At 51.6% G+C, this 25,875-nt stretch overlaps 1 protein-coding gene and 1 long non-coding RNA gene across 4 annotated transcripts in view; one reads left to right on the top strand and one right to left on the bottom strand.

Moving 5' to 3' along the window:
• The window catches only part of CHD6 (chromodomain helicase DNA binding protein 6), a 96,598-nt gene extending 79,150 nt beyond the window's left edge, over window positions 1-17,448 (bottom strand). Inside the window, exon 1 of one of the 3 annotated variants that reach the window (XM_064391432.1) lies at window positions 17,232-17,448. Coding sequence is in view for 1 of the 3 variants with exons in the window: in XM_064391433.1 (XP_064247503.1) it covers window positions 16,103-16,105 (3 nt within the window). In the remaining 2 variants the exon portion in view is untranslated. Of the gene's footprint in view, window positions 1-16,102; window positions 16,513-17,231 lie in introns of those variants that run through there. The other 2 variants (XM_064391435.1, XM_064391433.1) reach the window with 2 other exon arrangements.
• A 140-nt stretch (window positions 17,449-17,588) lies between these two features.
• Window positions 17,589-21,925, top strand: LOC135282010 (uncharacterized). The gene is made up of 2 exons (XR_010348381.1): window positions 17,589-17,873; window positions 19,780-21,925. It is a non-coding gene; the product is annotated as an uncharacterized LOC135282010 (long non-coding RNA).
• The last annotated feature ends 3,950 nt before the right edge of the window (window positions 21,926-25,875 follow it).

The raw sequence follows: 25,875 nt of genomic DNA, 5'->3' as shown, positions 1-25,875 counted from the left end.
AGTGTGGATAGAGTGGACTCTTCTACCAAGCAGTAGGATATGAACAAATGGCCCCAAATTGCACCAGGTGAGGTTCAGGTTACAGATTAAGGAAAATTTCTTCACCAAAAGGGTGGTCAAGCACTAGCACAGGCTATCCAGGGCAGTGCTGGAGTTACCATCCCTGGAGGGATTTACAAGACATGTGGCTTTAGCACCTGGGGACATGGTTGAGTGGTGGCCTTGGCAGTGTTATGTTTACAGCTGGGCTCAATGATCTTTTCCAAACTACTTTGATTCTATGGTTCACAGGAAACTGTCAAACAGCCCCCAAAACCTGTAAGGCATGTGGCACAGTCAGGGACTACTCCATCTTTTCCCTGGGGACACACTCAGACTTGTCTCAGCCTTTCCCTCTCTCCAAAACTTACATGCGCTCCCCACACAACCACTGCCAAGGACTGGGCTCACAGATGACTTCAGACACACACAGTTCAACCTCTGAGCACAATCCCATTGCAGACTTCCACCAATATCCCTTCAAGCATTCTGTGTCTCAAGATGTCCTAACAGCCCCTCAGTCACAGACACATCAAGGCACTTCAGAAAGGAAGTTTTATTCATAGCTTTTACCTGAAGAGCAACTTTCATTTCCTGAAGGGAAATCTCATCTGCAGCATGGTGATGAAGTTGGGGGTCAGCAGCTCTGAATGCAGTCCTAATTTTGTTTTGCCTTTACTTCCAGGGTCTGTATTATCTTCAAGCCCTGTCCTCCCTCCTCTTCTTTGACAGTTCAGATGACCCAGGTCCCCCAAGCCACAGCACAGCTGTACATGTCCACATGCTTTGGCTGCAGCTCAGAAGATCCCTCAGGGCAGCTCAGCCCCAGAGGTGCCCTGGGGCAACATGAGCACAGCCCTGTCTGTTCCCCCAGGTCATGTCCATAGGCTCATCACCAAGAGGCAAAAGGGCCACAAACCCATACAAAGCAGAGGCCTCAGCATCTGCAGAAACTAATGGCATTTACCTGAGAACACACCTTATTCAGAAGGACAGCAATATTTTTTACTTTATTAGAGCACATTCCTACAGCACAGTGCCATGTTCAGCTGCCTGCAAGAGGCAGGTGACAGCCTCCTTCAAAGGGGAAAAAGCACTGATTTTATCTGTGGAAATAGGCTGCAGCTAGAAAACAAGTGGAGTTCAAACAAAAATCAACACCCTTAATGATTCCCTTCAGAAGGACAAATAAAAAGGGGCATGTGGCTTTCTCCAAGCACAACAGGACCTGGGACTCTAAAAGAAGCAAAGCTCACAAGCCACCTCTGGAAGGACAAGGGGCACCCAACAGGCCTGTGTGGGCATGTCCACCTATGTGCCAAAAACACTAGTGATAACCCATTTGGAAAACTTGCACTCTTTCTTTGCCCTTGCTAAATAGGAATTTTGCATTTAAGTCCCTCCAAAGCTGCTGCAGCAGAGAGCAGAACCAGGAAACAGCCTTGGACACTGCCAACTTGTAAGCAGACACACGCCACTACACAGAATCCCAGAATGGTTGGAATTCAAAGGGATCTTTTGAGATCACCTTGGCCAAGTCCCCTGATAAAGCAGGTTTCACCTTGAGCAGGTCTCACAGAATTGTGATCAGGGAGTTTTAGGTATCTCCAGAGGAGACTCTGCTCACTACACTTCAATTCCGATTTTCAGCCCACACCTGTGGCAAACATTCAATGACACAACCAGGCCACTCAGCACCCTGCACATACACACTCCACATCTCAATGAAGTGATAAAAATCCAGCAAAAGGATCAAATTTGCTTCTCAGCAGGTGTCCTGAATACTCAGGTCCCAGGCCAGAAGTGAGAGCCCCTGATCCCCTGAAGCACAACAAGCTGGGTCCAGTGGGATGACAGTCTGCCTTGCACCTCTGCTGAAGTGACAAGGTCCTGCAGCAGATACTTTTCCTGGAAAATAAGGGCACACTGCGAGCCAGGACCACATAATGACACTACAGACACACAACATTCCGCAAACACAATGGGGTCCATGCCTCAGCTGTCCACCCTGAGCTAAAAGTGCATTTAGTGGAAGGTATCCCTGCCAATGGCAGAGGGATTGGAACTAGATAACCTAAGATTACTTTGAACTTATTCTATTCTATGATTCTTCGATTTAGACATCAGCAGCTTTTCCAGCTCATTTTCCTATGTGGCAGAATGGAAGCACCCCTCGGTGGCTCATCAGTGACATTTAAGAGGAACACGAACCCCACACTTCAGGCTGGAGACCCCTGTGCTTATTACAAACCAGAGAAGTGCTCTAATACAGTACACCTAGCTCCACACATGCTTGCTCGTCCCCCAAACTACCTAGCACTAGCCCACTGGAGATACACACTTTCCAGAAGGACCTTGTCTTCCAGCTCCCTGCAGCCAAAGGGTTCCCCTTCCCAGGTGCAGGAGCAGCACCTGGCACAATCAAAGCTGGCTCAGAGAGGGGAAGTGCCAAGGACAAGGTCTCACTGCAAGCAGCTCCTTTGAGATAGATGCATCAAAAAGTGTCCAACCTCCATCTATCAGCAGATTTCTGGGCACACTTCCTTCAAGGTGAGGGATGCAAGCCTCGCTCACCTCCTCAATATCATGTAGCCCTTCTCTCTCCTTCCTCCTATAGCTCTGATGAGAAGAATCCCTTGAAAATAGAGATCTCAAACAGGCACAGAACTTTGTATGCAGCCCTGAAGGACAAGCAGGAAGATAAAGAATTGCATAGCCATGCTATGAAATTACTGATTTTCAGACATGCAGGTCTGCTCTGCTGATACCCCTCAAGAAGTGCTCCATTCCCCAGTGGCCAAGCACAGCTTGAAGGAAAAAGAGATGAGTCAGGGGTGCCAGGTTCAAACCTGCTGCCCAGGCCTGCAAGCCAGTAGCAAGCCAGGCTTGTGGATGGCAGCTAGCCCAGGGAAGTTGGGTGGCTCAGCACTGCCTTGCTGCTCTGTTACCTGAGGATGTACTAACCTGCTCTGACAAACACTGGCAGAGGTTACAGTACAGACTGATGAGAAGTCTTAGAAATAAGAACTGCAGGCAGCTCCCACAGACACAGCACAAGGGTCCTGCTCAGCCCTGCCAGACAAAGGCAGCAACAAAGGGCACCAGGCAATGGGGTAACTGAGAGCTTTCAGAAGGCTGTCTTCCAAGCAGAGTCCTGGTCTGTCTTTTGCTTCACACACCAATCCCAGTGTCAGCACTGTCCTTGTGTGTTCACACCACTCTGGAGTGGTGGGGACACCCCACTGCCTCACATAAGCTGCAGAGCTGCTCTCTCGGGGAAGAGATGCTACTCCAGCCCTGGCTGCCCTAGAGTCGTTCTGGTCTCCACCATCTGCTGTCATTGTGGGAACAGCCCTTGGTCAAACACAGAGCAGTGTCTTATGCCTAATAACAAACCCTACAGCCTTGAGGAAAGGAAGTAGCCAGTAGCCATGCCCTACCACACAGGGATGACATGAGCTGTGTCATTTCTCTGTCAGGGTCAGGCATCACACTGGCCCTTTGTAGAGCTGAGACACCAGCACTGCTGCTCTGGCAGGAACTCTCAGAGTCCTGACTTGAGCTCAGAGGCAGAGGACCATGGTGTACCCCATCCCACAGCATAGAGAGCCTCACACCAGCTTACTGCCCAAAGCATGTCATGCCAAATGGGATCAGAGTGCTGGGTGTATGGGACCAGCCCCAAAAAGAAATGAGAATCATTCCCAAAGGAGCCGGGAAGGGTGCCTGCATCTGCCTGAAGTCAGCTAAGGGACACAAGGACTGGCCATTGCTGGTTTGCTGTGCTCCCCTGCTACTCCTGGCCAATCACTGAGAGCTGTGGAGTAGCAGACAACAGATCAGAACTGACAGGAACTGGCAGGCTTTCCCAGGTGAGCTGGAAGAGAAGGCCCCAGGCCCTGGCAGCACCTCCCCATCACAGGAGCCTCCTCAACAGCTTTGTAGCTGGTAAGGCAGACAGAAAGCCCAAGGACAATCAAGCAGGGCCCAAGCACCAGCCACCCTCCTCACCTGATGCATCCACATTGCAGGTGAGCAGCAGTAAAGGGCTCAGAGGACCAAGAGCAGAACCTGGAACCTACATTGTTCTTCTTCTGCTTGTCTTGACCAACAGTGTTCTCTGAGACCAAAGAGCAAAGAGATATCTGCAGTCCTCTGGTGCTGTTTGAGCCTTACTACCTCATCAATTCCTGTTCCTAAGCAGGGCTGCACAGGCACGTCTCAGCCAGCAGAGCTGCTGGAGCTTGAAAATACAAAACTACATTCCTGAGGGCTGCATGGAAAAGAGGCTCTGCAGAAACATCTCCCTGCCAGCGGATTAAGAGAGGTGGTTCCATCACCCAGGGAGTTCCAGGCAAGGGAGACACGCACTGACAGTGCAACTGCCTGCAAAACACTAGGGACAGAGCTAGGGGAGGGACGCAAGAGTGACACTTCTCTCCCTGGCTCCTCCCCAACAGCTCTCTGCAAGGTGAATTAGGGAGGGGGGCTGCATGGTTAGGCAAAGCCTCCTCCAGGAGGCAAAACTGCAACCCAGCTGGCTGCTCCTCCCCAGCACACTCCATCACCCGAGAGCATCTCTGCAGGGTACTCTCGGAAGGAGGTACCCAGTCCCCGTCAGCAGCTACCTGTCTGCAGGCTATCACGCAAGCAGCCTGGCAGGCAGAGCACAGCTCTCTCCCCACAGCCTGCTGCAGCAGGATTTGTTTATGTGTCTGCAGCTGCTCTGTGCCTTCGCCATGGGAATCCAGGCTGAAGCTCCATCCCCTCGCCGCACAGCCCGGCAGGCACGGGGCTGCGGGGGGCACGAGCCCTGGAAACGGGCCCGCCGGAGCAGCAAGCCGCATTCCCAGCCTCCGCAGTGCCTCCCCCACATCCTGCCTCCAGCCCTCCGCTGGGGGTAGAGAATGCCAATCTCGGGTTGTAATTTTTCCAAGTTAAAAATAACCCAGTAGTTTAGCAAGAGAGAAGCAGCAGCAGTGATGCAGGGGGCTGTGCAGTCTGCAAGCTCACTGCGAGGCAGCACGGCACACATTCTCCTTCCCAAACAGAGGCTGCGGAGAAGCAGCTTCCCAGCTCTGCTCACACAGCTACAGAAAACAAGACTCCTCCAGCAACCCATCAGGAGAGACTTCACCAAGTGGTCTTCATTTCAGAGCTACCATAACACTCCACGTCACCATGGGGGAAGAGGACATAGGCCCCACACTCCTGAGCAGGATGAAGGAAACAAGGGGAAAAAGGAGAGAACATAGAGGTCCAAATAACCCAAAGTAAGGGAGGAAACATCCATCAGGCAGGTACACATGTCCAGGACAGGCAGAGCATCACACCAACAGCCAGCCCAAGGGACACAGCCATGCTGCAAGCAATCTTCTGTTCTCAAAATATTCTCATTTTTTAAAAAAGAAGGTGGGGGGAATGAACTGTGTTCTCTGTGGGGCCAGGGGAGCCCAGAGATCTGCTGATAAGGACACCAAAAGCCCATGGCAAACCTGCAGTACCTTCCCAAGACACCCAACTCTGCCACCCCACAGGCGAACAGGCAACAAGACTGACAGGCAGGCAATAAATCACCACAACCTCCTTGCCACTTGCTCCCTTGGAAAGGAATATGGTGATGCTGCACAGCATTCCCCTCCAAAAAGCCTGTTCAATACCAACCTTCTGCTCCCAAGCTCTCAGCCCTACAGCGACAGCCTCCTCAGAGACCCCGGGAGACACCCGGGCTCGTGCCGCTGCCTGTCCACACAGGATGCTCTGTTGGCACCCAACAAGCAAGAGTGCACACGCAGGCTGGATACAGCCCCTGGTAATGCAGCTTCAGTCAGCTGCATTTCATGACTCTCATGACAAGCTCACGTGGCAAAACCAGCAATAGCTCCTTTTTGGAGGGTTTTCAAATGCAGCTTCTAACCCAAGACCATAACTACAGTGACCTTCAGCAGCTGCACAGTGCCAGAGGGCTGAGCACCAAGGGCTCACTCAGACTCCAGTGAACATAGTAGTGAGTAGGGACAAACAGCACAAGGGAAGAAAAAGCAGCAGAACAGCTAAAACCCATTCAGTTTGTTCAGAGAAGGCATGTCATGAACACAAAGCCATGCCTGGCCATTCCACAAGCACACAAAGAGAAGCACTCCAGCTTGCTGCTAGAGAGAGGGAAACCACATCTGAGCTCACCAAAAATTGTATTTCCCTCATAATCTTCATGAACAGCCCGAAATGAGGGGACACACTACTCCCATGTGGCACAGGCCTTGCAAGGTGGCTGTCTGCAGAGCAGGGATGCACCCAGTGTCAGCTGTACCCCCTTCCCCATCATGGGGATGCATTCAGCATCAGGAGTGTGCTCTTTCCCACGTCATCATCCTGCTACCCTGGTATGCAGGAGCGAGATAGGTTTCTCAAACCTACTGTGGCTGTTGCCTTCTGATCTGCTGGCCAAAAGTCTGATTCTAAACAGTTGTTCATAAGCCTCAGGCAGTGTATTTTAATCCTCAACATCAGCAAGGCAAAAAAACAGAGGAAAACCAAACCAAATCGCTACAATGCAGTATCTACATAGTCAAGAGAGAAAGGAGACAGGCCAAGCTTGCCCAGACTCATAGCTGGCACCCAGCAGGCTGGACTCCCACAGGGACAGGCATTTGACCACCCTCAGTGCCAAGAGGCAGGACTTCATGGGCAAGGGTGCACTGGTGTGCAAGAACATGTGCAGCATTCCTGCACACACAGGGATCCACGGAGGCTCCCTGCAGAGCAGTATCCCACCAGCACAATTCATGTGCCTTGTAAAGAGCATCCTCAGCTCAAGCTCCTGACACATCAGCAAAGCCCACTGCACATCAGTGATGTAGCATTTTCCAGACCTCTGCTACCCACTGAACACAAACACGGTCCAGTGTGGCATCCAATCCAGGCCACCACACAGCTCAAATTAACTGCCCTGTCTGTCAAATCTTAACAAGCCATTCCTCCATCACCAGTGCCAAATTTTCCTTCCACTTTATTCACCAGCCCCAGCATGCCGACCAGCAAGCCAACAAGAAAGGACACGAGTGGAATGTCCAGGGAACAGACAGTGACAATGGCCATAAAGCCTTCCCACTTCTTCCATCACACTCCCAGCACCTAATTTCCTACTTTAAAATAAGAAAAATGCAATATCTGTACCCCCATGCTACAGGAGTCCCGAGTTCCAAAAGCCAATAAAGCCTATGGCCAAGTGTCACTTTCACAGCAGCCTGCACAACTCTCCCACCCCACTGACACCCCGGTGCAGGCCAGAAGCAGCCAGCTCACAAGCCTCTCCTGGCCCGTGGGAGTCAGAAGCTCATTGCTCAAAGCAGCTCAACACAGGGGCATAACCAGCCTGCTGACAACCAAAAAGATGCCTGGTGGGCAACTCCTCTTAGCCTGGGACAATTAGTTCACCCAACCTGCTCCTCCACAAGGCAGAGAGCCTTGCCTGTCAAGGCAGGTGTGCTTCAGCTGCCAAGGAGGCTGTGGAAGGCCTCTGGTCAGAGTGACAACACAACCCTAGCTACATTTTAGATGGAAATGGGCAGAGAAGCTGCGAGGACACACTCTCAGTGCTGGAAGCAGGCTCTCTTCCCTGAAGTGCGTGGCTGTTACCCCTGGGTACAGAGAATTCTAGGCTTGGCTCCTGCTGGCTTCCTGGACCAGCAGTCATGAGGAGCCAGACTTCCCAGTGGTGTAAGAAAAAATCCTCTGATGAATAACTGGACTCAAGGGAGCAGAGGGGTTATTGTCAGCTGCTTCAGAGGCCTCTTGCATCAGGGCAAAACATCCAGCTGCTCTCCAGCCACCAGGAGGGATATAGAGGTTTCAGCAAAAACCAGCGACCTGTGTGCACTCTGCACATTTTCCTGCTGCCTTTTATGTCTCACACACAAGTGCTCAAAGCTTCACTTAGCTGCCCAAGTCCATCTCCAAGGTCACTGTCCCTACAAAGAAGCCACCAGGCCCATAATTTAACCTTTATTAGTAAGAAAGGTGTGCAAAAGCCAGCCCAACCAGTAGGCCTTGACAGCTAGCCAGTTCAAAGAACATTTTATAAGGTTTGAGAGCTTTACACCAAACTCATGCTACCCCAAGGCAGATGGCCAAAAAATGAGATGGCATTCTTGAAAGTACAGATCTTCTCCTCTTGCTGTTGTTAACATCCTCCACAGTGAACTCCAGCTGTCAGAAAACAGCTTGGCCACACTGCAAACAGCTTCTCAGAGGCAATCATAACCCTTGGTGCCTCTATTTTCTAATGCTAGAATAGAGACAAAAAATCAACATTGACATCCGGGCTACTGAGAAAGTGAACACACAATGCACTGCCAGACTTGGCTGTAGAGATATACAAAAGACACATCTGACACTGAGCAGATTTTGTGCTGAGAAGGCACAGCAACACCGGCCACAGCTCCACATAGTGATGGAGACCCCACTGCAGAGTCCAATTGTGCTGAAAATAATTTCTTCAGGAACTTCTGTCAGACTTCAGGAAAGTCTGCTCCAACTGAAGCTCTCTGCCACAGACCTTGACACTGGATAACTCTTACCCCTGCCAGTCATTCACCTGATGTCCCCACATCCCTGTTTGCTCCTGTTATCTGCTGACTAAGATATTCCCCATTGGTCTCCTGTTATAACCACAGCAGAGAAAAAAGGTGAAAGAAAAAGTTGGTGCCCCCCTGCCAACCTCCTGCTTCATCTAATGAGTACCCCACAGGAATGTGTCCAAGGAAAAACATCCAAGGAAGTGAATGAAACATGGCCAAGACACCAGCAGCTGGGCCACAGGAACAGAGTTAGCATTTCAAACATTTCCAGGCCCTCACAACAGGATGGACACCTCTGCTTTGCCAAATGCCTCGTCTGTGCACAGGTGGCAGAGTGGCAAGGGATGTACAGTGCCAGCCTTGCTTTGCCTACCATGGCCACATCTCAGACCACAGCTTATGAGCACAGGCCTTGAAGGCTGATCCCAAGGTGCATCTCAGTGTGTGAAAAGTGAGCAGCTCTTCTTCAGGCCAGGCAGCACTTCATCCTGGTCCTAGGGATCTCAAAAAACAGGTGATAAAGGAAGCTCAGCTTGGTCTATGCTCTCACAAACAGTGAAGGCTGGGGGGCATAGAAGGAATCTCTAGGAGCAAAAGGACATTTTGCTACACTGCTCACTCCCCAAGCACAGGACAGCTCCAACACCAGCTTACAGAGGCCACCTGACTGATGCTGCCCTGTTGGAGAAGAGCTCCTGCACCCACGCAGGCTGTACCTGTCCCACCAGCATTGCAAACCCAGGCCACCCACTCCAGGGCAGGACAGAAAGGTTGGCTGGCAGACCCCTGCCTGCAGCAAGGGCGGGTACTGGGGGAGCCAAGCTGTTCCTCAGCACCCAGAAAGAGAACATCCTAAATAACCACAGTCTGAGAGTTTTTGTATGTTGTAGGGAGGTCCCAGAGCTCATGGCATCTGTTCTGCCTGCACATCCTAACAAAATCTAGCAAACCTCATTCCAAAATAGCAACAGACAAAATCTGCTCTTGTCCAGGCCTGAGAAGGTACTTTGAGAGAACAGTCTCCAGAGTTCAGATGCCATCCGTAATGAGACATGCATCTCAATCATCTCTGTTTCCTTGCATTCATCTTTTACACCATCCCAAGAAAGACTAAAGTATGGGAGGCTGAGAGCAGTGCCAAATAGAAAGTCTTCAATTCCTCTCGTGCAAATGCTTGGGGTTCAGTGATGCCAATTCCTCAGCTACAGACAATGCTTTAATACACTTGGCTAGCCCTTTTAAATGGTGAACACACAAAGACCTGCCCAGACACACTGCAAGTAAAACACTACCAAAAGCACATATGGAGAGGTAGCCCCTTTTTGCCTCAGCTCATAAAGCCCTTTAGTCAGAGACCAGCTCAGGGAACAGTGAAGAGAGCATCAACCTTGCCAGGCTGGAAAGCCACAGCTGCACGAGTAGGGAACACACGGGCAGGAGGCTTCCTGCCAGAGGATGCCTAGTCACTGTCACTAACACTGACCGCTAAGTCCCATCTTTGCAATGTCCTTTTGTCCAAACAGAACTGGAACCCCAGGGCACACCAAGCCTCTTCCAAAAGCACATAGGCAGAGCTGCTGTGGATCTCTCCTGGACTCAAGCTGCATTCACTCGGGGCACAGATACAGGAGATGCCCTGGACACATCTGGCCAACCAGCACCATTGTCACAGGGTCAGCCAGCCAGCAGGCAAGCACATGGCATCAGCTGCATCAAGCTACCAAGAAACTCTTGCCCCTGTTTGCCTGGCAGGTCTGTAGACATCAGTCTCCTCTGACATGCAGCAACGTGGAAGCCAGCAAATCCTGGACAGAGCAGGAAAACACAGCTCCCACAGACCCATGTCCTAGCCCACTCTTACTGCACATACCTGTCCAAAGTCCAAACCAAAATGGTTTCCATATCTTCTCTCCCTCTGTACTTGGATAAGCCACTCATATTCTGAACCCTTCCTTCAGCAGGCATCTCTGGAGGAACAACCATGCAACAAGGTCCAGAAACCCATTCTGCTCTGTGTCTGTCTCCTCCTTCCAGCTAAGGGGGAGAGAAAGAGCAGGAAATAGAGCTGGATCCAGGAAAGGGTTTAAGAATGTTGTCCTCAGCCCTAATGCGCTGCTCCACTCAGCAGAGCACGCAATGGAGAGCATGTCTAGAAACTGGAGAGCAGTATCTGCAGATAACCACATTTCCACACACAGCATGCCCTGTCAGATGGGGGTACAGCTGTACCTATTCAAACACATAGGTCCTACAACCTGCAGAGTCACACCTCAATTCACCTGAATTGAAATTACAACTACCAAAGCCTCGAGCAGCCTGTGCCCATAGTGACACACTCCTTCCTTTGCCTTTGGGATTCAGGACCCTGGTTCTCACACTCAAAGCACAGTGTGGGACTGGCCTAACTCCAAAAAAGCAATTTTATTCTCTGATAGAAACTCTCACCTTCCAGAGCAAGGAGGTGGAGAAGTCACTGTGACTGGCCCACAAATCTGCAATTGCAAATCTCAGCACCTTCACAGAAAGCACAAGCCCTGCTTCAGCCAGCCTCCCCGCAACATCACTGCACTGCAAACAGAGGGAGGAGAGAAACCTGCTTTTATGTATGCACCAAAGTGCATGCTGGGAAAGACTCAGATACTCTGGTGAGGGGCACCCTGCAGGGACCGAGAAAGATCACTGAGAAACAGGGCTTTGCTTGCCCTAAAGCAACAAGCAGAGAAGCATACAAATAGGAGCCATGGGCTGTGCATCGCACACCCCACTGCACTCCTTCCGAGGCTGAGCAAGCACAGTGCACAGCAAGAATGAGCCAGGCATTTAATTAAGTAATCAAAAATGGCTCTTTTTGGATCCTCAATTAACAGACATCGAACACTTAAACTTCATTTTATCTAAAGTATATTCTAAGTTCAACCAAAGCAGATGAAAGACTGAGGGTTAAAAGTGCTCTGTGCATAAGACCCAGAGAACTCAAGGCAGTGGCTCACATAAAAATAGCAGCTTTCACAGCACATCTATAGCAAAGCACTAATGTTTATTCTTGTATCTAGGACTAATTTTAATTCTGCCTCAATGTATATATATAACAAGGCATTAATGTTTCTTAAAGAACCAATATTTCACTTACTTATACATCAAAGAAGTGGAACTCCCCTTTGCAGCACCCTCATTCGTGCACGTAGCTAATTGTAAGTGTTGGAACTCACTTTCCATGGCAGCCATACTGTCTAAGTTGAAGTGCAAAATGAAACTACGTCCACAAAACAAATACCTATTTCCAGTGCAATAGAGAGGGAGCACAACTCCCAGCAGTGGTTGCTAACAGGGAGGGCCTGATAGCTAAAGTTCCTCAATTAGTTAAAGTCCTGCTTCTGCTTTCAAAGAAATGGAAATGAGGTATCTCCTGGAGGAAGAGATGGGGGTCTTACTTCCCAGGGAGTTTTAACACCAAAGGCAATAAGTTCTTTCCTCACACGGGTCCACTGACAGCCACAGGGACACAGCTTCCCCCAGCCTTCCTCACCAGGCTTTTGGCTGGGGTCCCCCACACATGCCCATTGCCCTTCTCACCTATTTTCCTGTGCCAGAGCTCCCAGGCTGTAATTCAAACACGTAATTCAGAACCACATTAGACAGTGAATTAAACAACCTTGCCCATCCACTGCCCACCTGTCCCTCCCTTGCAACAACAGGCACATTAACAGGACATGCAGCCAGATCAGGTGCCCAGAGTAATACCATCCTGACCTCTGATACAGTCTCCTACTCTAATGCAAATCAGGGCTCCACAGATCCCCCACTTTTATAGAAACATTTAGAAAATACTCTGAAAATTGACACTGCCAAGCATAACTTTTCTCTGCTTTCAGCACAGTCATCCCAAAAGGAAACAATGAATTACCTGCATTTCAACCCAGACTTCCCTTCACAACTGAGCCAAATGGCAGAGAGAACCAGACAAGTGCCCAAAGGCTTCAGAAGAGATCTAAACTTAATCTGGCCAGGAAAAACACAAACCAAAAAATTCCCAAACACCACAGTAAAACAAACCACCCCAAAACAACCAGCATCAAGTTTTGGAAAAAGTGAGACTGCAGAAGGTATGCTGCACCTCAGAGGGCAGACATTCATAATCTCATGAAGCAGCATCCCTCAAGGGGAAACCAGGGCTGGAAAATATGATGGCCACCTCATGGCCAAGCCAACATCTCACCCTCACAGTAACACCCGCACTCCCTGAACCATACTCAACACACCTCTGCACATTTCAGTGCCCACATGAAAAGCTAAGAGGGACTGGGACTTGGTTCCCATGCTTCTCATTTTCTTTTCTGGATTGAAAGACTGTTTTGCTCCTGTTGGAGCAAGATTTATACTCACTACAGGCTGAGAACACCTTGGAGACAACAGGCTGCAGTACGGAAACAGCATGCACCCCTTCACCTCAAGGCAGTATTTCCTCCACAGAGAGAAGGTCCTCACACAAAGGATGTGTCAAAAGCTTTGTGTGTGACCCCCCAACTGATGCTAACACAACCCAGCACTTCTCTAAGCACTGGGCCCAAGGGCAGCACAGAGCAGGAGCTCTACACTCGGGCACAAACTCTCCAAGCTTTTAGATGACTTCCAAAACAGCCAGTTGTGCTCAGGCATTCCCTAGAGCACAGTCATAACCTTTCCCCAGACATCTGCCAGGAACTGGTCTTTAATATTAAAGCCCAGCCAGAGGGTCTCAGGTATACTCTAATTCTTAGTCTGACTGGACACAACCAACATAACAATACTAAAAATTATTAGCCACATATTGGTGGATTGCTAGGCTGCATCCCAGATTTTCCCATATAAGGGAAAGTTGAAGGCATTGTCCTATCACATGGAAAACATATTACACCAGCCTGAGATATTACCAACAAAATCAGAGTCTCCTCATGTCACAAGCTGACACCAGAGAACCACATTTTTCCCTTTTTGCTGCTGGATTGGTCAGCTTTCCCCAGCTCTGTTATTTCACCAGGGGCTGGGGCTGGATGATCACTGGAGGCTGGGACAGGCATTGCCCAGTGTGGCACTCATAGTAGGTGGTGTGCAGGGCACGGCACTTACTTAGAGGATTTTGGTCCCACCACACTTGGCAACACAGGCACTGACACCTCTCCCATAGTCAAGGGTAATTCTGTTTTCATGGGGTTTTAGGGTGCTGAGAACCCATCACACAAACCCTGCATGTCATGAACACTCTGCCATAGCAAACATTGTTGCCCCACTGCACACAGGCCCTTCATCCTGACCATCTTCTCTCCCCTGGACAGTGCTTGTTGGCCTCCAAAACCACTCTGCCTCTGCTTTCACAGACCAGGGAGGACCACCAACACCAGAGGCTAACTCCACTGTCCCAAGCAGGAAAGCGGGCATAAGCGAGGAGAAATGTATTCACTGCTACTTGCAGGAGCAATGATAAAAGCCCTCTCAAGCGCCCCAAGGCCCAGTGAGACATCCAACCACTGAGCTTGACAATGTGTCTTTAAGACCCCCTCAAAGCAGCCTCCCCACCATGCCTGCTTGCAGGAATCTGCCTTCCCGCACCAAGCACCACTCTCAGCACGAGGCTGATCAGCTCTTCCCCCTTAGTGAGGGCAAGCTTCTCCTGCACACCAATGAGGACGGGATCAGCTCTTATCTGTGCAAAGCCCAGACAGGGCAGGACACTACAGCAAAACACAAAGGCCCACTCTGGCAGCCTCTCAAAAAACAAGTCTCACAAAGTCACTCGGCTAACAAAAAACAAGTTCACGTGCTTGTACAAAGCCCTCTTGAAATAATACAAACCACTACAGTGAAACTCTTTATATTATCCACCTGTAGAAATGTATGTGTTTGGAGAAACTCTTGATGAAATATTAAAGATCACTCAAGGAAGACTAGATCTTAAAAATTATTGTGATTACACTTTTGGGGTGGAGAGGGGGTGTAGAGATTTAATTGCAGCTGAAGAAATGCAATAAAAAGCAATCAGGAAAACTAGACACTCTTCTGAGAGCCTCATCCACCAAGCCACTAGAAATCAACAGACCCCAAAAAGACCCACAGTACTGACCCCTGGGTCTAAGACTGGAACACTTAGGGCCAGCTGCTCAAAGACAAGCAGCATGGTCCCTAAGGCCACCATGCAGGACAACAGAGGAAGAGGCAAACTCAAGCCATTAAAAAGGCATATACTACTAAACTAGACAGCAGCACTCAGAACACAGTAACAAGGTCCCTGACAGCACCTACCATTAGAGGTGTGCATTATTCACAAGGATAAAGACTGCAAGAGCTGCCTTAGTGTCAGAGTCACACAGGGTACCCACAGTGGCCTGCAGCAGGGACAGGGCAGCCTGTGTTTCTGCTGGGAAGAATGAAAATAAAGGAACAGCCAGGAATAAACAGCCACGCCTGCGGGGTGGGCTTCAAACTTCATCAAAGTGCAAACAAACCAAGATCACTCATTCTCTAAGTCCTCTCCTGGACTTCAGCTTTTGTTTGAAGAATAAAAACACGTACTTCAACTCCGCTGCACAAGGCATGCACATAAATTTTGACAGAATCCAGCTCTCCTAGTTACTGTATTTTTCAGCTTGAAGCACTTGAGGGGCAACATTCAATAAGCTTCACCCCACTGCTGTCATGCTGCCCATCTCTGCAGTGAAGGCAGTGCAGCACCCCTGAAGGACCTGCAAGAGCAGGCAGCTGTACCAATACAAAGGCACAGGCTGAATTAGCATTCCCAAAACCAAATTTTTACTTTGTAGTGGAAAAGGAAGCAATTTTCAGGAAAGGAACCGAGAAGCAGCCCTAAACCAAAACCAACCCAGCTCAAGGCCAAAAGCCTTGGAAGAGAAACAACCTATTTACTCCAGGAAGATTGCTTTATTGCTTCATACTTCAACAGTTTGACCAAAACTACAATTCCTCTGCAAAGGAGCACAGCACAGTTCCTGCATGAAGGAGGTAAACAAAAGACAAAGAGAGGCAAGACGGCACCCCTTCCCATACCACCACCTGAACAGGGCCCAAAAGCAACAACAATACTTCACAGCAGAGAAAACACTCTCTGAGAACTCAGTGTTTCCCCTCCTCCAGCAACACTCTAATCCAACTGACTCCACAGCATTTAAGGAGATACTCTGCAAATGAAGTGGTCAGGAATAAACATCTAACAAGACAACAGCATGTTTCTGCCCCCCAGGAGCCCCACGCCAGGGAAGCCAGTGCCAGCTGAGGGGTGCTGGAGGCTTCTACCCAGTCTCATCGGACACTACACAAGCACAGCCAACCATCTCCATCTGTCTCCCCTCATTCTCCAACACCAACAACATTTGCTGCATTCCCTCAGCAGGACGTAAACAAGAAAAAAGACTGGGCTTTTGGCTAGAAGCATCCCAACTCCCTGAAAAAACAAAGCAAGCATTTTTCATAGCAAAATTACCAAAATACTCTACCATATCAAAGGCCAGCAGCAGACCAGGCAGAAGCAGCTCTGCATGTGCTGAGGCAGCCGGCCTGGACCCGCGGTCCCCGACTTCATTGCGAGTTCAGTGTAGTTGTCAGCAGGCAAATTGATAACCAGAGGGAGACCCACTCTCGGGCGGGTGCGCGCTCGCAGCAGCAACCCGAGCTGACGATTTTGCTTCCTCCTCCCGTATTTGTGCGCGTGTCTCTCACAGCCTTCATCCTACAAACCTCATTGATCAAGGCTAAAATCCACCTCCATCACCAGTGGAGCCACTGGCGAGCACAGGGGAACCCCGCGGCGCGGCCACCGGCACGCAGCGGGCGCTGACTGCGGCGAGACGCGGCTCCGCCGTGACCGCGATGCCTCGGCTGTGACATGGCTGCGATGTCACAACTGATCCGCGTCCGCTCCGCGCGCAGCGGGACGGAACGGCGCTGACAGGGACGGGCCCGTGGCCCAGCGCGGTGGGAGCGGCCCTTCCACCGCATCCCCTCCGCACCCCGGCTCGGCGGGGCCGGGCAGCGGGCGGCCCGCACCCCGGGCCCTCCAGCGCGCAAAGGGACCCGCTTCCCCCCGACCGCCAAGTTTAAAGACTTAATTATTGATATTCTTGAGCACCGCAGCCGGGATGCCAGAGGGGAACTGTGCCCGGCGGGTGGGCTCCGGTGCCCCGCGCTCGGGGGGGGGATCCGCTGCCCCCTCCCCGGCCGGGAGGAGCTTCGGCGCAGCACCGTGGGGAGCCCGCCCCGCCTCCGCTCCCGGCCCCGCACGCCCCGGGGCCCGCCGCCGCTGCCGGGGGCGCGCAGCCCCGCGCTGCCGGCCCGGAGCCGGCGAGGCCCGGTCGGGGGCGAACGGCAAGGCCGGCGAGACGGGCCGCGGCCCCCCCGCGCTGCCGCGTCCCGGGGGCGGGGGAGGGCGGCGCGGAGGGACCCGGGGGCACCGCCGCCCCTCCCCGCGGCCGGAGCCATGACAGGGCCGGCGGCCGCCCCGGCCCCCGCCCGCCCCGCGGCCCGCGCCACCGCCGCCGCGTTCATTCATAGCGCCGCCCTAGCGCAGCCCCACCGCCGCGCCGGCCCCGCCAGGCGGGCGAACCCAAAGTTCGAGGCAGAACTTACCCAAAATGGCTCCGCAGCCGCCCCAACACAAACAGCTTTTATTTGGTGAAGTTTAGCCCAGCACCCAGCAAGGACACCCTAACCTCGCTCGGGCCCGCCCCCGCAGCGCGCCCATTGGCTGCCCGGAGCCGCGCGCCGCCGCCCATTGGCGGGCTGGCCCGTCAGCCGCGCGGCGCTCGCGCCAAGCTTGGCTGCAGCGCGCCCGCCGCTCGCTCCATTGTGCTCCTGTTTGCACCGATGAGAGGGCGGCGCTGATTGGCCGCGCCGCCGCCCCCACGCGCCGCCGCCCCGCCCGCCCGCTCCACGTCCGCGCCCGCCGAGCGGTGCCCGGATGTGAACAGGCCCGCGCCCCGGCCCCGGCCCCGGCCCCGGCCCCGCGCCGCGCCGCCTGCAGGCACTGCCGCCCAGGCCCGCCGGAATCCTCGAGGTGCGAAGGCGCCCGCGGGCGGCCCCGCACGGAGGAGTAGCGCGGGAGCGGCCTCAGAGGCCGCAGGCCCGGAAGGAGGGAATGCCGCTCCCCAGAGGGGTGCTCCGAGAGATGGGCTGGGAGCAGGCTCAGGGCTTGGGCTGCGTGACCCATCTCTCCAAGGAGAAACTTGACGTGGAGCAACTGGCAAGGCTGGGGTCCAGCACCAGTTAATGGTGAGCCAAGCCCGCCGAGGTGGGTTTTCCATTGGAATTCCTCACAGCCACACTTCCTTGGGATGCCTGTTCCTGGTCACAGTGTTGAGGGCTTTGCACAGTAGCCACAGTCCCTCCTCCACCTCAGCACCCTGCAGCTGGACCAGCAGCACTCTTGCTTTGGTGGCCTGCAGTGCCGTGCCTGCTGTTCTGTCTGGGAAGGTGGGAAAGCTGGGGAAGAAGAGCAGGGCTGACTCCATCGTCCCTGCGATGCAGAGGTGCTGTGGCACCAAAAGAAACGCTGCTGAAGATAATTAGCTCTGCTGAGACTCAGACTGATGAACTGAGTACAAGGGAGTCCTCATGCAGCCATACTGCTTGCCGGGCCCCTTGGGAAGCTGGCACAGCCCTGTGCTGAAATCCTGGACTGTTCAGCACCGGCTGGCACTGACGCCTTTTGCCATCTGACTAGCATGTTCTCTTCTTGCCGCCTGGCTTTCCCCAGGTGCTCTCCCCAGAGCTGTAGAGCTCTTCCACTGGTCATGGAGATCCGCTGGGCAACACTATGGGCAGTGTTGGTGTCCTCTGCATGTCCCTGTCACTGCACACTGTACATTAAACACAGCCAAGGGACATGGCTCCATCACAAAGCTACACCCACTCCATTCCTGGGCTCCTCCAAGTCCTCCGCACAGACCAGCATACTGTGCTGTCCCCGGTGAAGCAGGTCTTCCTTTTCCATGGCATTCCCCTTTATTGGTTCTTGATTGCTTCAACCCACATCTCCACCCTCCATCCTTTTTCCTCCCTCAGTCTGGCTCCTTGCCCATGGATGGCACTGGTGGAGTCTCCTGAGATCTCACATGTTCAAATTCTTTCTGCTTATAGAGGGCCAGCACATGTGAAGTATTCCTCTCCAGTGCCTTTTCCTTTCCCTGGTCCAGCCTGCTCCCTCTCCAGCCGCCAGCCTTGCCTATACCTGATGTGTTCATCCTGCACCAGGCAACCTTTGGCAATCAGCATCATCCCGTGCTGCATCTTCTCTCCATCTCCAGAGCAGCACTTCAACCTCAGAGTGAAGCATGCCTGTTAACACGGAATTAATTAGTACTTTATGACCAGGGAACCAAACACCTTATTCGCTGATCAACCACTTTTTGCTCAGTTGGTCTCAAAAGGTGTGGCTCATTGCTGTACAAGTAAAATGGGCTGGCTGGAGGTTAGGGACCAATGAAGCAAGGCACAAACAAGTTCCCTTGCCAGATTCACATGGCAAATATCATTTGGAAAGACATTGTAGCACCTTTCTTACAGAATTGCAAAAGTTTTGATGGAACGGGACCACAGGAGGTTATGCAAGAGGTCCCTTCCCAGCACCACATTGATGATCAGCACAAGATGAGATCAGCTCTGCCTCCCTGAGCCACAGCACCTTCCATGGCCCAGACATCCCCCCACACGTCCAGTGACCTCTGACAAGGCTACACCATCCCAATATTCCACCTTAACCTTTCAGGACTTTGTCGTTACTGCTCCACCAGGCACTGCCAAGAAGGTTTGGAGTCCATCATCTTTGAAATTGCTTTATCAGTACTAGTAGACTGATGTTGGGTCAGGTCCTGCTACCTCTTCACCAGGAAAAAGCAGCCCAGCTTCTCCAGCTGTATTCAAGGGCCTGCTGTCCCCACCTTGGTTGTCCATCACTGTTGTCTGTCTCGGCTTCTCAATTTTGTGGGTTCCAACACTGGACAAAAAAAAAAAAAAAAAGAATGTGTGATTTTATAACAGAAACTCATCTGCCAGTTCAGTCTTAATCCAGGCCATGTCTGTTTATTATTTACAGAGTGGGATTGCTGTGTTTTAGACAAGGTGATTTAGAGAACTCTTCCAGAGTCAGTAATTCATTGTGCTTGCAACCCCCACACAGGACTAAGGAGTGTGCCCAATGTGTGGCCTTTCCCACCTGATCCCCTCACAAGACCAGCATGAGCTTTGGTTTTGAGTGACCTCAGCATCCTTTGATGCCAGCACAAGAGCCTCCCTCAGCCTTTCTGGAAAACAAGATTAAATCCTGAGTTTTGCTGTTTCCAAATCCCCCTGGGCTCAGGTTGTAACTTCTGTGAGTGCAGCTGTGCAGAGCTGGGGTCAGATATTACCTGGAACACAACATTGCTGCCAGCACCCATCACTGTAGACAGTCTTTGGGATAATTCTCTTCTGATTTGAAGAAATAATAATAGTAGTAGTAATAGTAGTAGTGATGATGATGATGATGATGATAATAATATTAATCTGACATTTTATCATTTACAAGTAGGGATGATTGTGGCAGTCTTACCTGGAAAAACTCCACTGGGCTCAGGATACTTCCATACCTCACTGCCCAGATGGAGCCTGCCTCCTTTCAGGGAGCTCAGCCAGCCCTGCACCAGCATGCATCCTTACCTGCATCCTTACCTGCAACGTGCTGTGTGGATGCTACTGCCCACCACATGCACAAGCATCCACTGTGGCCCTGATTTACAGGTGTTCCCCACCCTGAAAGAGAAACTCATTACTGTTATGTACTTCCCTTGAAACCAATGTTACCTGGAATCAGGAAAAGCAAAATGCAAACAAAGGTGGTTGCTCACAGCGTCAGCCATACCCAGGTGGGTGGTTGTGACTTGTATCATGTTCCCTGTGTCACTGGTGCAGTGACTTTGCTCTGGCAGCCCCTGAGTGCAGCTCTGTGAGGAACAGCAAGAAATGAGCTGCCACCAGGGGCAGGGGACCTCAAACGTCACATGCCACTCACAAATGTCACTGACTTTTTCAAGCTCATATTTTGCAGCAGAAGGTGCAGCCTCCCCCAAGAGCACTGGGTTGAGAGGCTCTGCAGCTCTGTGCCGTGCCTGCAGACAGTGCCAAAGGCACTGTGTCCTGGCCAGGAGCCCCAGAGACTTCCAATCCCTGCTTAAGATGCAGCAGCAGTATGGATTGCCCGGGCAAACCTCGGGGCTGCAGCACTTTGGCCAGGCGGGTGCATGTGCCCAGCTGGCACACGCAGGTCTGGGCAATCCTCAGGCATCCACAAGCACAGTGCTGGGTATGCCACCACAGGGACATGCCCTGGCAGCTGCAGGGACAGCTTTGGCAGCAGAAAGGACAGAGTCCCTCAAGGCTGAAGAAATGCCAAGTGTTTCCAAGCTAGTCTCATTCCCTTACAGAGAGGGATGCTCCAGATATGCGTGCAGGGCAGGCTGGGTTTCTACAAGGGCAGGCAGAATGAGAGGTGTCCCCTCTGACTGATCTCCCACCCTGTGACACAAACCCAGGGGACAAAGGTTTCTCTGTGGTAGCAGCTCTCACCTGGGATCAGGGCAGGTTTTGGAAGCTGGCTGAAGAGACAGGCAGCTAACTGCTGTTAGCCATAGGCACCTTGTGGTAGAGGGATGCAGGGTTCTTTCCAACTCAGTAAATTTGTCTCAGCTGCTGATGTAGGAACCCCTGGCTTGTTGGGCCTTCCATATGTTTGCACATTTCAGAGCATCCTTCTCTTGTCCAGTTCTGGGGAGGCTGGTGTGTCTCCACTGGTCTCCTTACAAGCCAGTTGCATTGTTGGAGCTGTGGAGCTTTTACATAAAGAGTAGTCTTGCCAGGCTGTGACGTTTGTCCTAGCATAAGCATCCCTCATCTCCTTTCTACTGGGCATCTAATCCCATGCCAATGAATGGCCACACAGCACCAGGTCCAGGCTGGAGGGGAATCTTGGCTCTCATTGCCACCAAGGTGCTCTGTCTGACGTCCATCCTGGTTTTCCAAATGAAGGTCAGAAGGAACTAAGGACCAGGAGCTCCAGTTCTCCCATCCATCTTTGATGATTCATTTGTAAGCGAGGCAGAAGGGTACATTTGTCCAGAAGCTGTCCTGCAGACTTTACAGTGGACACACACAATAGTTTCTGAATGGACCATAAATAAGACATGTTAAGATGTACACCAGCACACAGTGCTGGTTTTACTGTGTACTTCTTCTCTAGATGCAGAGTTCAGTAGAGATTGCTTATGCTGATAAAAACATGGGCAAAATGACTGGAGTTATTGTGCTGGGGTCATCAGAGCATGGGGTCACAGCCAGCCCCAGCATGCTGCACCTGGCAGTCAGGTCAGCTCAAGCGTCCTTGAGCATACTCTCCCCATACACAGCACAGGCACAATAAGCAAGTTCCAATCTGTCACTGCAGACTGGAGTTTGTGTGTGACAGGGCTGTTGGGCTGCTCAGCCTCTGCTTGTCTGCTACCTCCATGTGGGCCAGGGGCTTTGTGCACATACCCCAGTACAAGAGTCCTGTGTCTGGGAACCAGACAGTGCAGAACCATTTCGGGGTCTGGAGATGCACATGATCTCTGGCCTGGGGTTCAAACAGGGGCATGACGAGTAATTACCAGTGGTCACATAAAATCATGTCGTTTAGAGCAAAACCCAATGTATCTGGCTCCCTTCTCAAACCCCATGAAGGTGATTTAGGAGTATCACAGAAGTCGTTTGATTTGGGAAAGATTTGCTCTGCTAGAAGTGAAGGTCAATTCCTTTGGAAAATGCTTTGGCTAAACCCACCCTGCCTGCATCAACCATCTCACACCTTTGAAGGGGATGTTTTCTAAAGCTGGGCATCCATGGGCCCATGGCCCAGTGTCAGACACAGGGAGAACTACTTGTGACCCAGCACCCAGCAAGGCTTGGCCATGGCTCTGCAGACAGGCTTCACGAACATTTACCAGCCCTCGTTGCTCATGCTGCTGCATCCCAGGAAGAGATGCACCCCTGCTGCTTGTGCTGCTTGCCCTCCCTCTGCACAGGTCCCTTGGCTGTTGTCATAGGTCCACATCAGCAGTGGAGGAGTCAGGGCCATTTCAGAGATGGGAGCCAGGAAATGGAGATGGAGGCTGTAGTCACACCAGCAGTGAAAGCATCAGTTATATTTACAAAGGGCTTTTGGGAGGATTTGCTTGGGACCACTTGACAATGGGCAGTGACCCCCAGCTGCCTAGTCAAGGGGGACATGTAGGTCCAGCCACCAGGTCTGGCTGAGTGCCAGCCCAAACCCTGCCACACTGCAAAGCAGGTAAGAAACAGAGCTCAACAGCCAAATGCCCGTGGTGATGCAAACTAGAGGATGGAACTGCTCTTGCTGCCCTTTTCCACCAGCTTCAGCCACAGTTCCAGCCAGATCCAACACAGCAGGAAGGAGAGGGAGTTCCTCTGATGCTGCAGCACCTCTCCTTCCCTTCTCTGCTGTTGGAGCACACCTATGCCCCTGTGAAACACAGAGCCTGCAGGCAGCTGGAGGGGAGGGATCAGGTTTTAAAGCTGCTGTGAAGCTGTGAGCAGCCATGAGTAATTAACCATGCCATCAAGACAGAATCCAACATGTTCCAGACTGGTGTGGCAGAGTGAATTAGGGCAGAGTGAGGTCCAGTGTGAGATCTGAAGAGCACTCCAAACCCAGGTGAGATGCTTGGACACATTTGGGGCACCACAGGACTCCCCAGCTCTAGGGGTCATCATGGCTTGATGTTTGTGAAAACATTCATGTGTCAAGTGCCCTTCAGTGGAGCCAACAGTGAGGAACTGGGAGGCTCCTCCATGGGCAGGTGAAGGGGTGACCAAACTGTGCATAGGATTGGAGGTCCTCCAGCCCAGAGGCCTCTTGGCCCCAGTTTTGCTTGTTGCCTGTGGGGTTATCCTGCCTGTGTTCCTGCTGCCCAGCTGTGGCAGAAGCAGTCAATCTCCAGCCTATGCACGAGACCCCAGTGTTGCCTTGGCCTTGGTCTAGGGAGTTGGCAAGGTAGGCTGCAGCTGGAAACTCCTCATTCAAGGACAGAGGTTTCTGTGGATGTGGTTATTTGAGGAAATTCCCTTGTCCTCAAGAGCTTCTATCAGGTAAATTATCTGATCATTGTTGTTTATTATCCTGTGGGATTATTTGGTATTATTAAATGGTCTCCTGGGTTTTGCTGCTGCAGATAATTGATGTCAGGGAAGGTGGGGTGCTGTGCACAGGGCTGTCGCTCACCCTGTCCCTATGTAAGCTCTGTGCTTTGTCAGTGCTGTAAACCTGGGGTCTGTCCAACACTGCGTCCTGCTCATGGCATGGGTGTAAGATTGTGATGGCTCTCACAGAGAGGACTCCTTCCCCACAGGACCCCTGCCAGGGGAGCAGTGCTGCAAGGCTGTCCCCAGAACATAATATCACAGCCCACTTTATCCTGCAGGCAAGTGTGGAGCAAAAATTACACATAAAACTTTAAATCTATGAAGAATTTATACCTAATCTTCTTTTACTGCTGCTCTTCTGCAGCTGCAGTCCTGGACAGAGGAAGAGGGCTGAGCAGGCAGCTGTGGTGTTCTGCATCCTCCTGCCCTGTGCTGTACCAGCCCTGTGGACCCCACGTGGTGCTACCAAGGTCAGCTGTGGTGGCAGAAGCTATCATCTTCATCTGGTCAGACCTAATCCCAGGGGCACCTTGTGCACAGCAGCTTTAGCTGGGTGGAGGAAGATCCATCACCAGCAGTTTCCCAGTGACATCCCCTGGATTTAATTTTTTGTTTGAGTTTTGTGGCCATTATGACTTCGGAGCTGCCAGCTCAGAGGTGGTCTGAGCACCCCTCCAGTTAGTGAGAGTGAAGGGTGCTTAACATGCTGCTTTTCATTGGCCAGGTCCCTGACCATCTATTGCCCATCTCTGCATGAGCTCTGCTCATCCAGTGTGGGCAACTAAAGCAGAGGCATCAGCCATCACTGCCCCTGGACTGAGACAACAGAAATTATTTCACAAATTCAAATTACACAGCCCTTGTCTCTATAAACACTCTTTCTCACCTGGCACATTTTCCTCTCACTGTCCCCAATTGATTTTGTTTCCAGATAGGTTTTCTCACCAGGCCCCTCTTTCCCCAGGCTCACATTGAGCACCCAGTATGGCAGGAGTTCTGCTGCCTTCATGAGCTTCATCTGCTTTGTTTTACCACAACATTTCATTCCTATGGCTTCTCTGTCTGTCAGTTCCTGGGGGAAGCTGGTTTGATGTCCCCAGCACCAACCTCTGTGGCTCTGTGGGATGGTGACTATGCTCCCATGGCCCATACAGAACCATTTAGGTCTCTTGTCCAGTTCTACCTTTGCTTCTTCACAGGCCATAAGGACAGCCAGCCTCCTGCTGTAAGTGTTTTCCATATGTTTGTACCCAGAAATGGTTAAATTCTGTAAACAAGGGAGCCTTTGGGATCAGCTAATGCTAATACCAGGTAATACCATGCTGTTGTGGACCCAGCTCTCTCAGAAACCTCAGCAATGGAGTCTTCAGCCCCTCCTTCTTATGACTGGGAAGATTATTCCCACTGCCTATCTTGATTTTCCCTGTCATAATCTGAGCCTGATTCTATATGTGTTGTCTGGCATGGGCAGATTCCTTGTTGCAGGAATCATTTACATTCCAGCAGACTGCTGCTGCAGCCCCCTTCACTCCCTCCTACCAATTAAACAGTCCCACATTTGCTGTGTTTTTTTGCAGTCATGTTTTCCAGGTCTCTGACATCCTTATCTGGATCCTGTCCAACCAGCCCAAAGGGCAATGTCCACACATAGCTGTCTTCTCCAGCCACTGCTTCCAGATGCTGTGGAGAAGGGCAGAGCTGCCTCGAGCAACCCCGCAGCCCTTTCACACTTACACATCCCAGCATTGTGCTTGCCCCTTTTTTTTTTGCTGTTAGCCCACTGCTCTGCAGTAATTAATTAGCATATCAGTCCCTCCCCCAAAAATTGCTTCTTGCAAGTGAGTAATTTCTTTGTTTATACGATGTGCTGGCTGTGCTGGGATGCTGCTGGTATGGAACTGTGCTCCATGGTGTCCTGCTCCCCAAGCTTGTTTATCTAATTTCTCAGTGAGGTGGTGTGTAGGGAGAGTTTGGGGTTAGGAATCTACCTTCCAACATAATCTCCACACTTCCTATCTTCCTACTGTGCCTGCAGTTGTGTATC

The sequence above is a fragment of the Passer domesticus genome, chromosome 16 (assembly GCF_036417665.1).
Source record: "Passer domesticus isolate bPasDom1 chromosome 16, bPasDom1.hap1, whole genome shotgun sequence".
Lineage (NCBI taxonomy): Eukaryota > Metazoa > Chordata > Aves > Passeriformes > Passeridae > Passer > Passer domesticus.
This window is presented reverse-complemented; position numbering and strand designations above follow the sequence as displayed.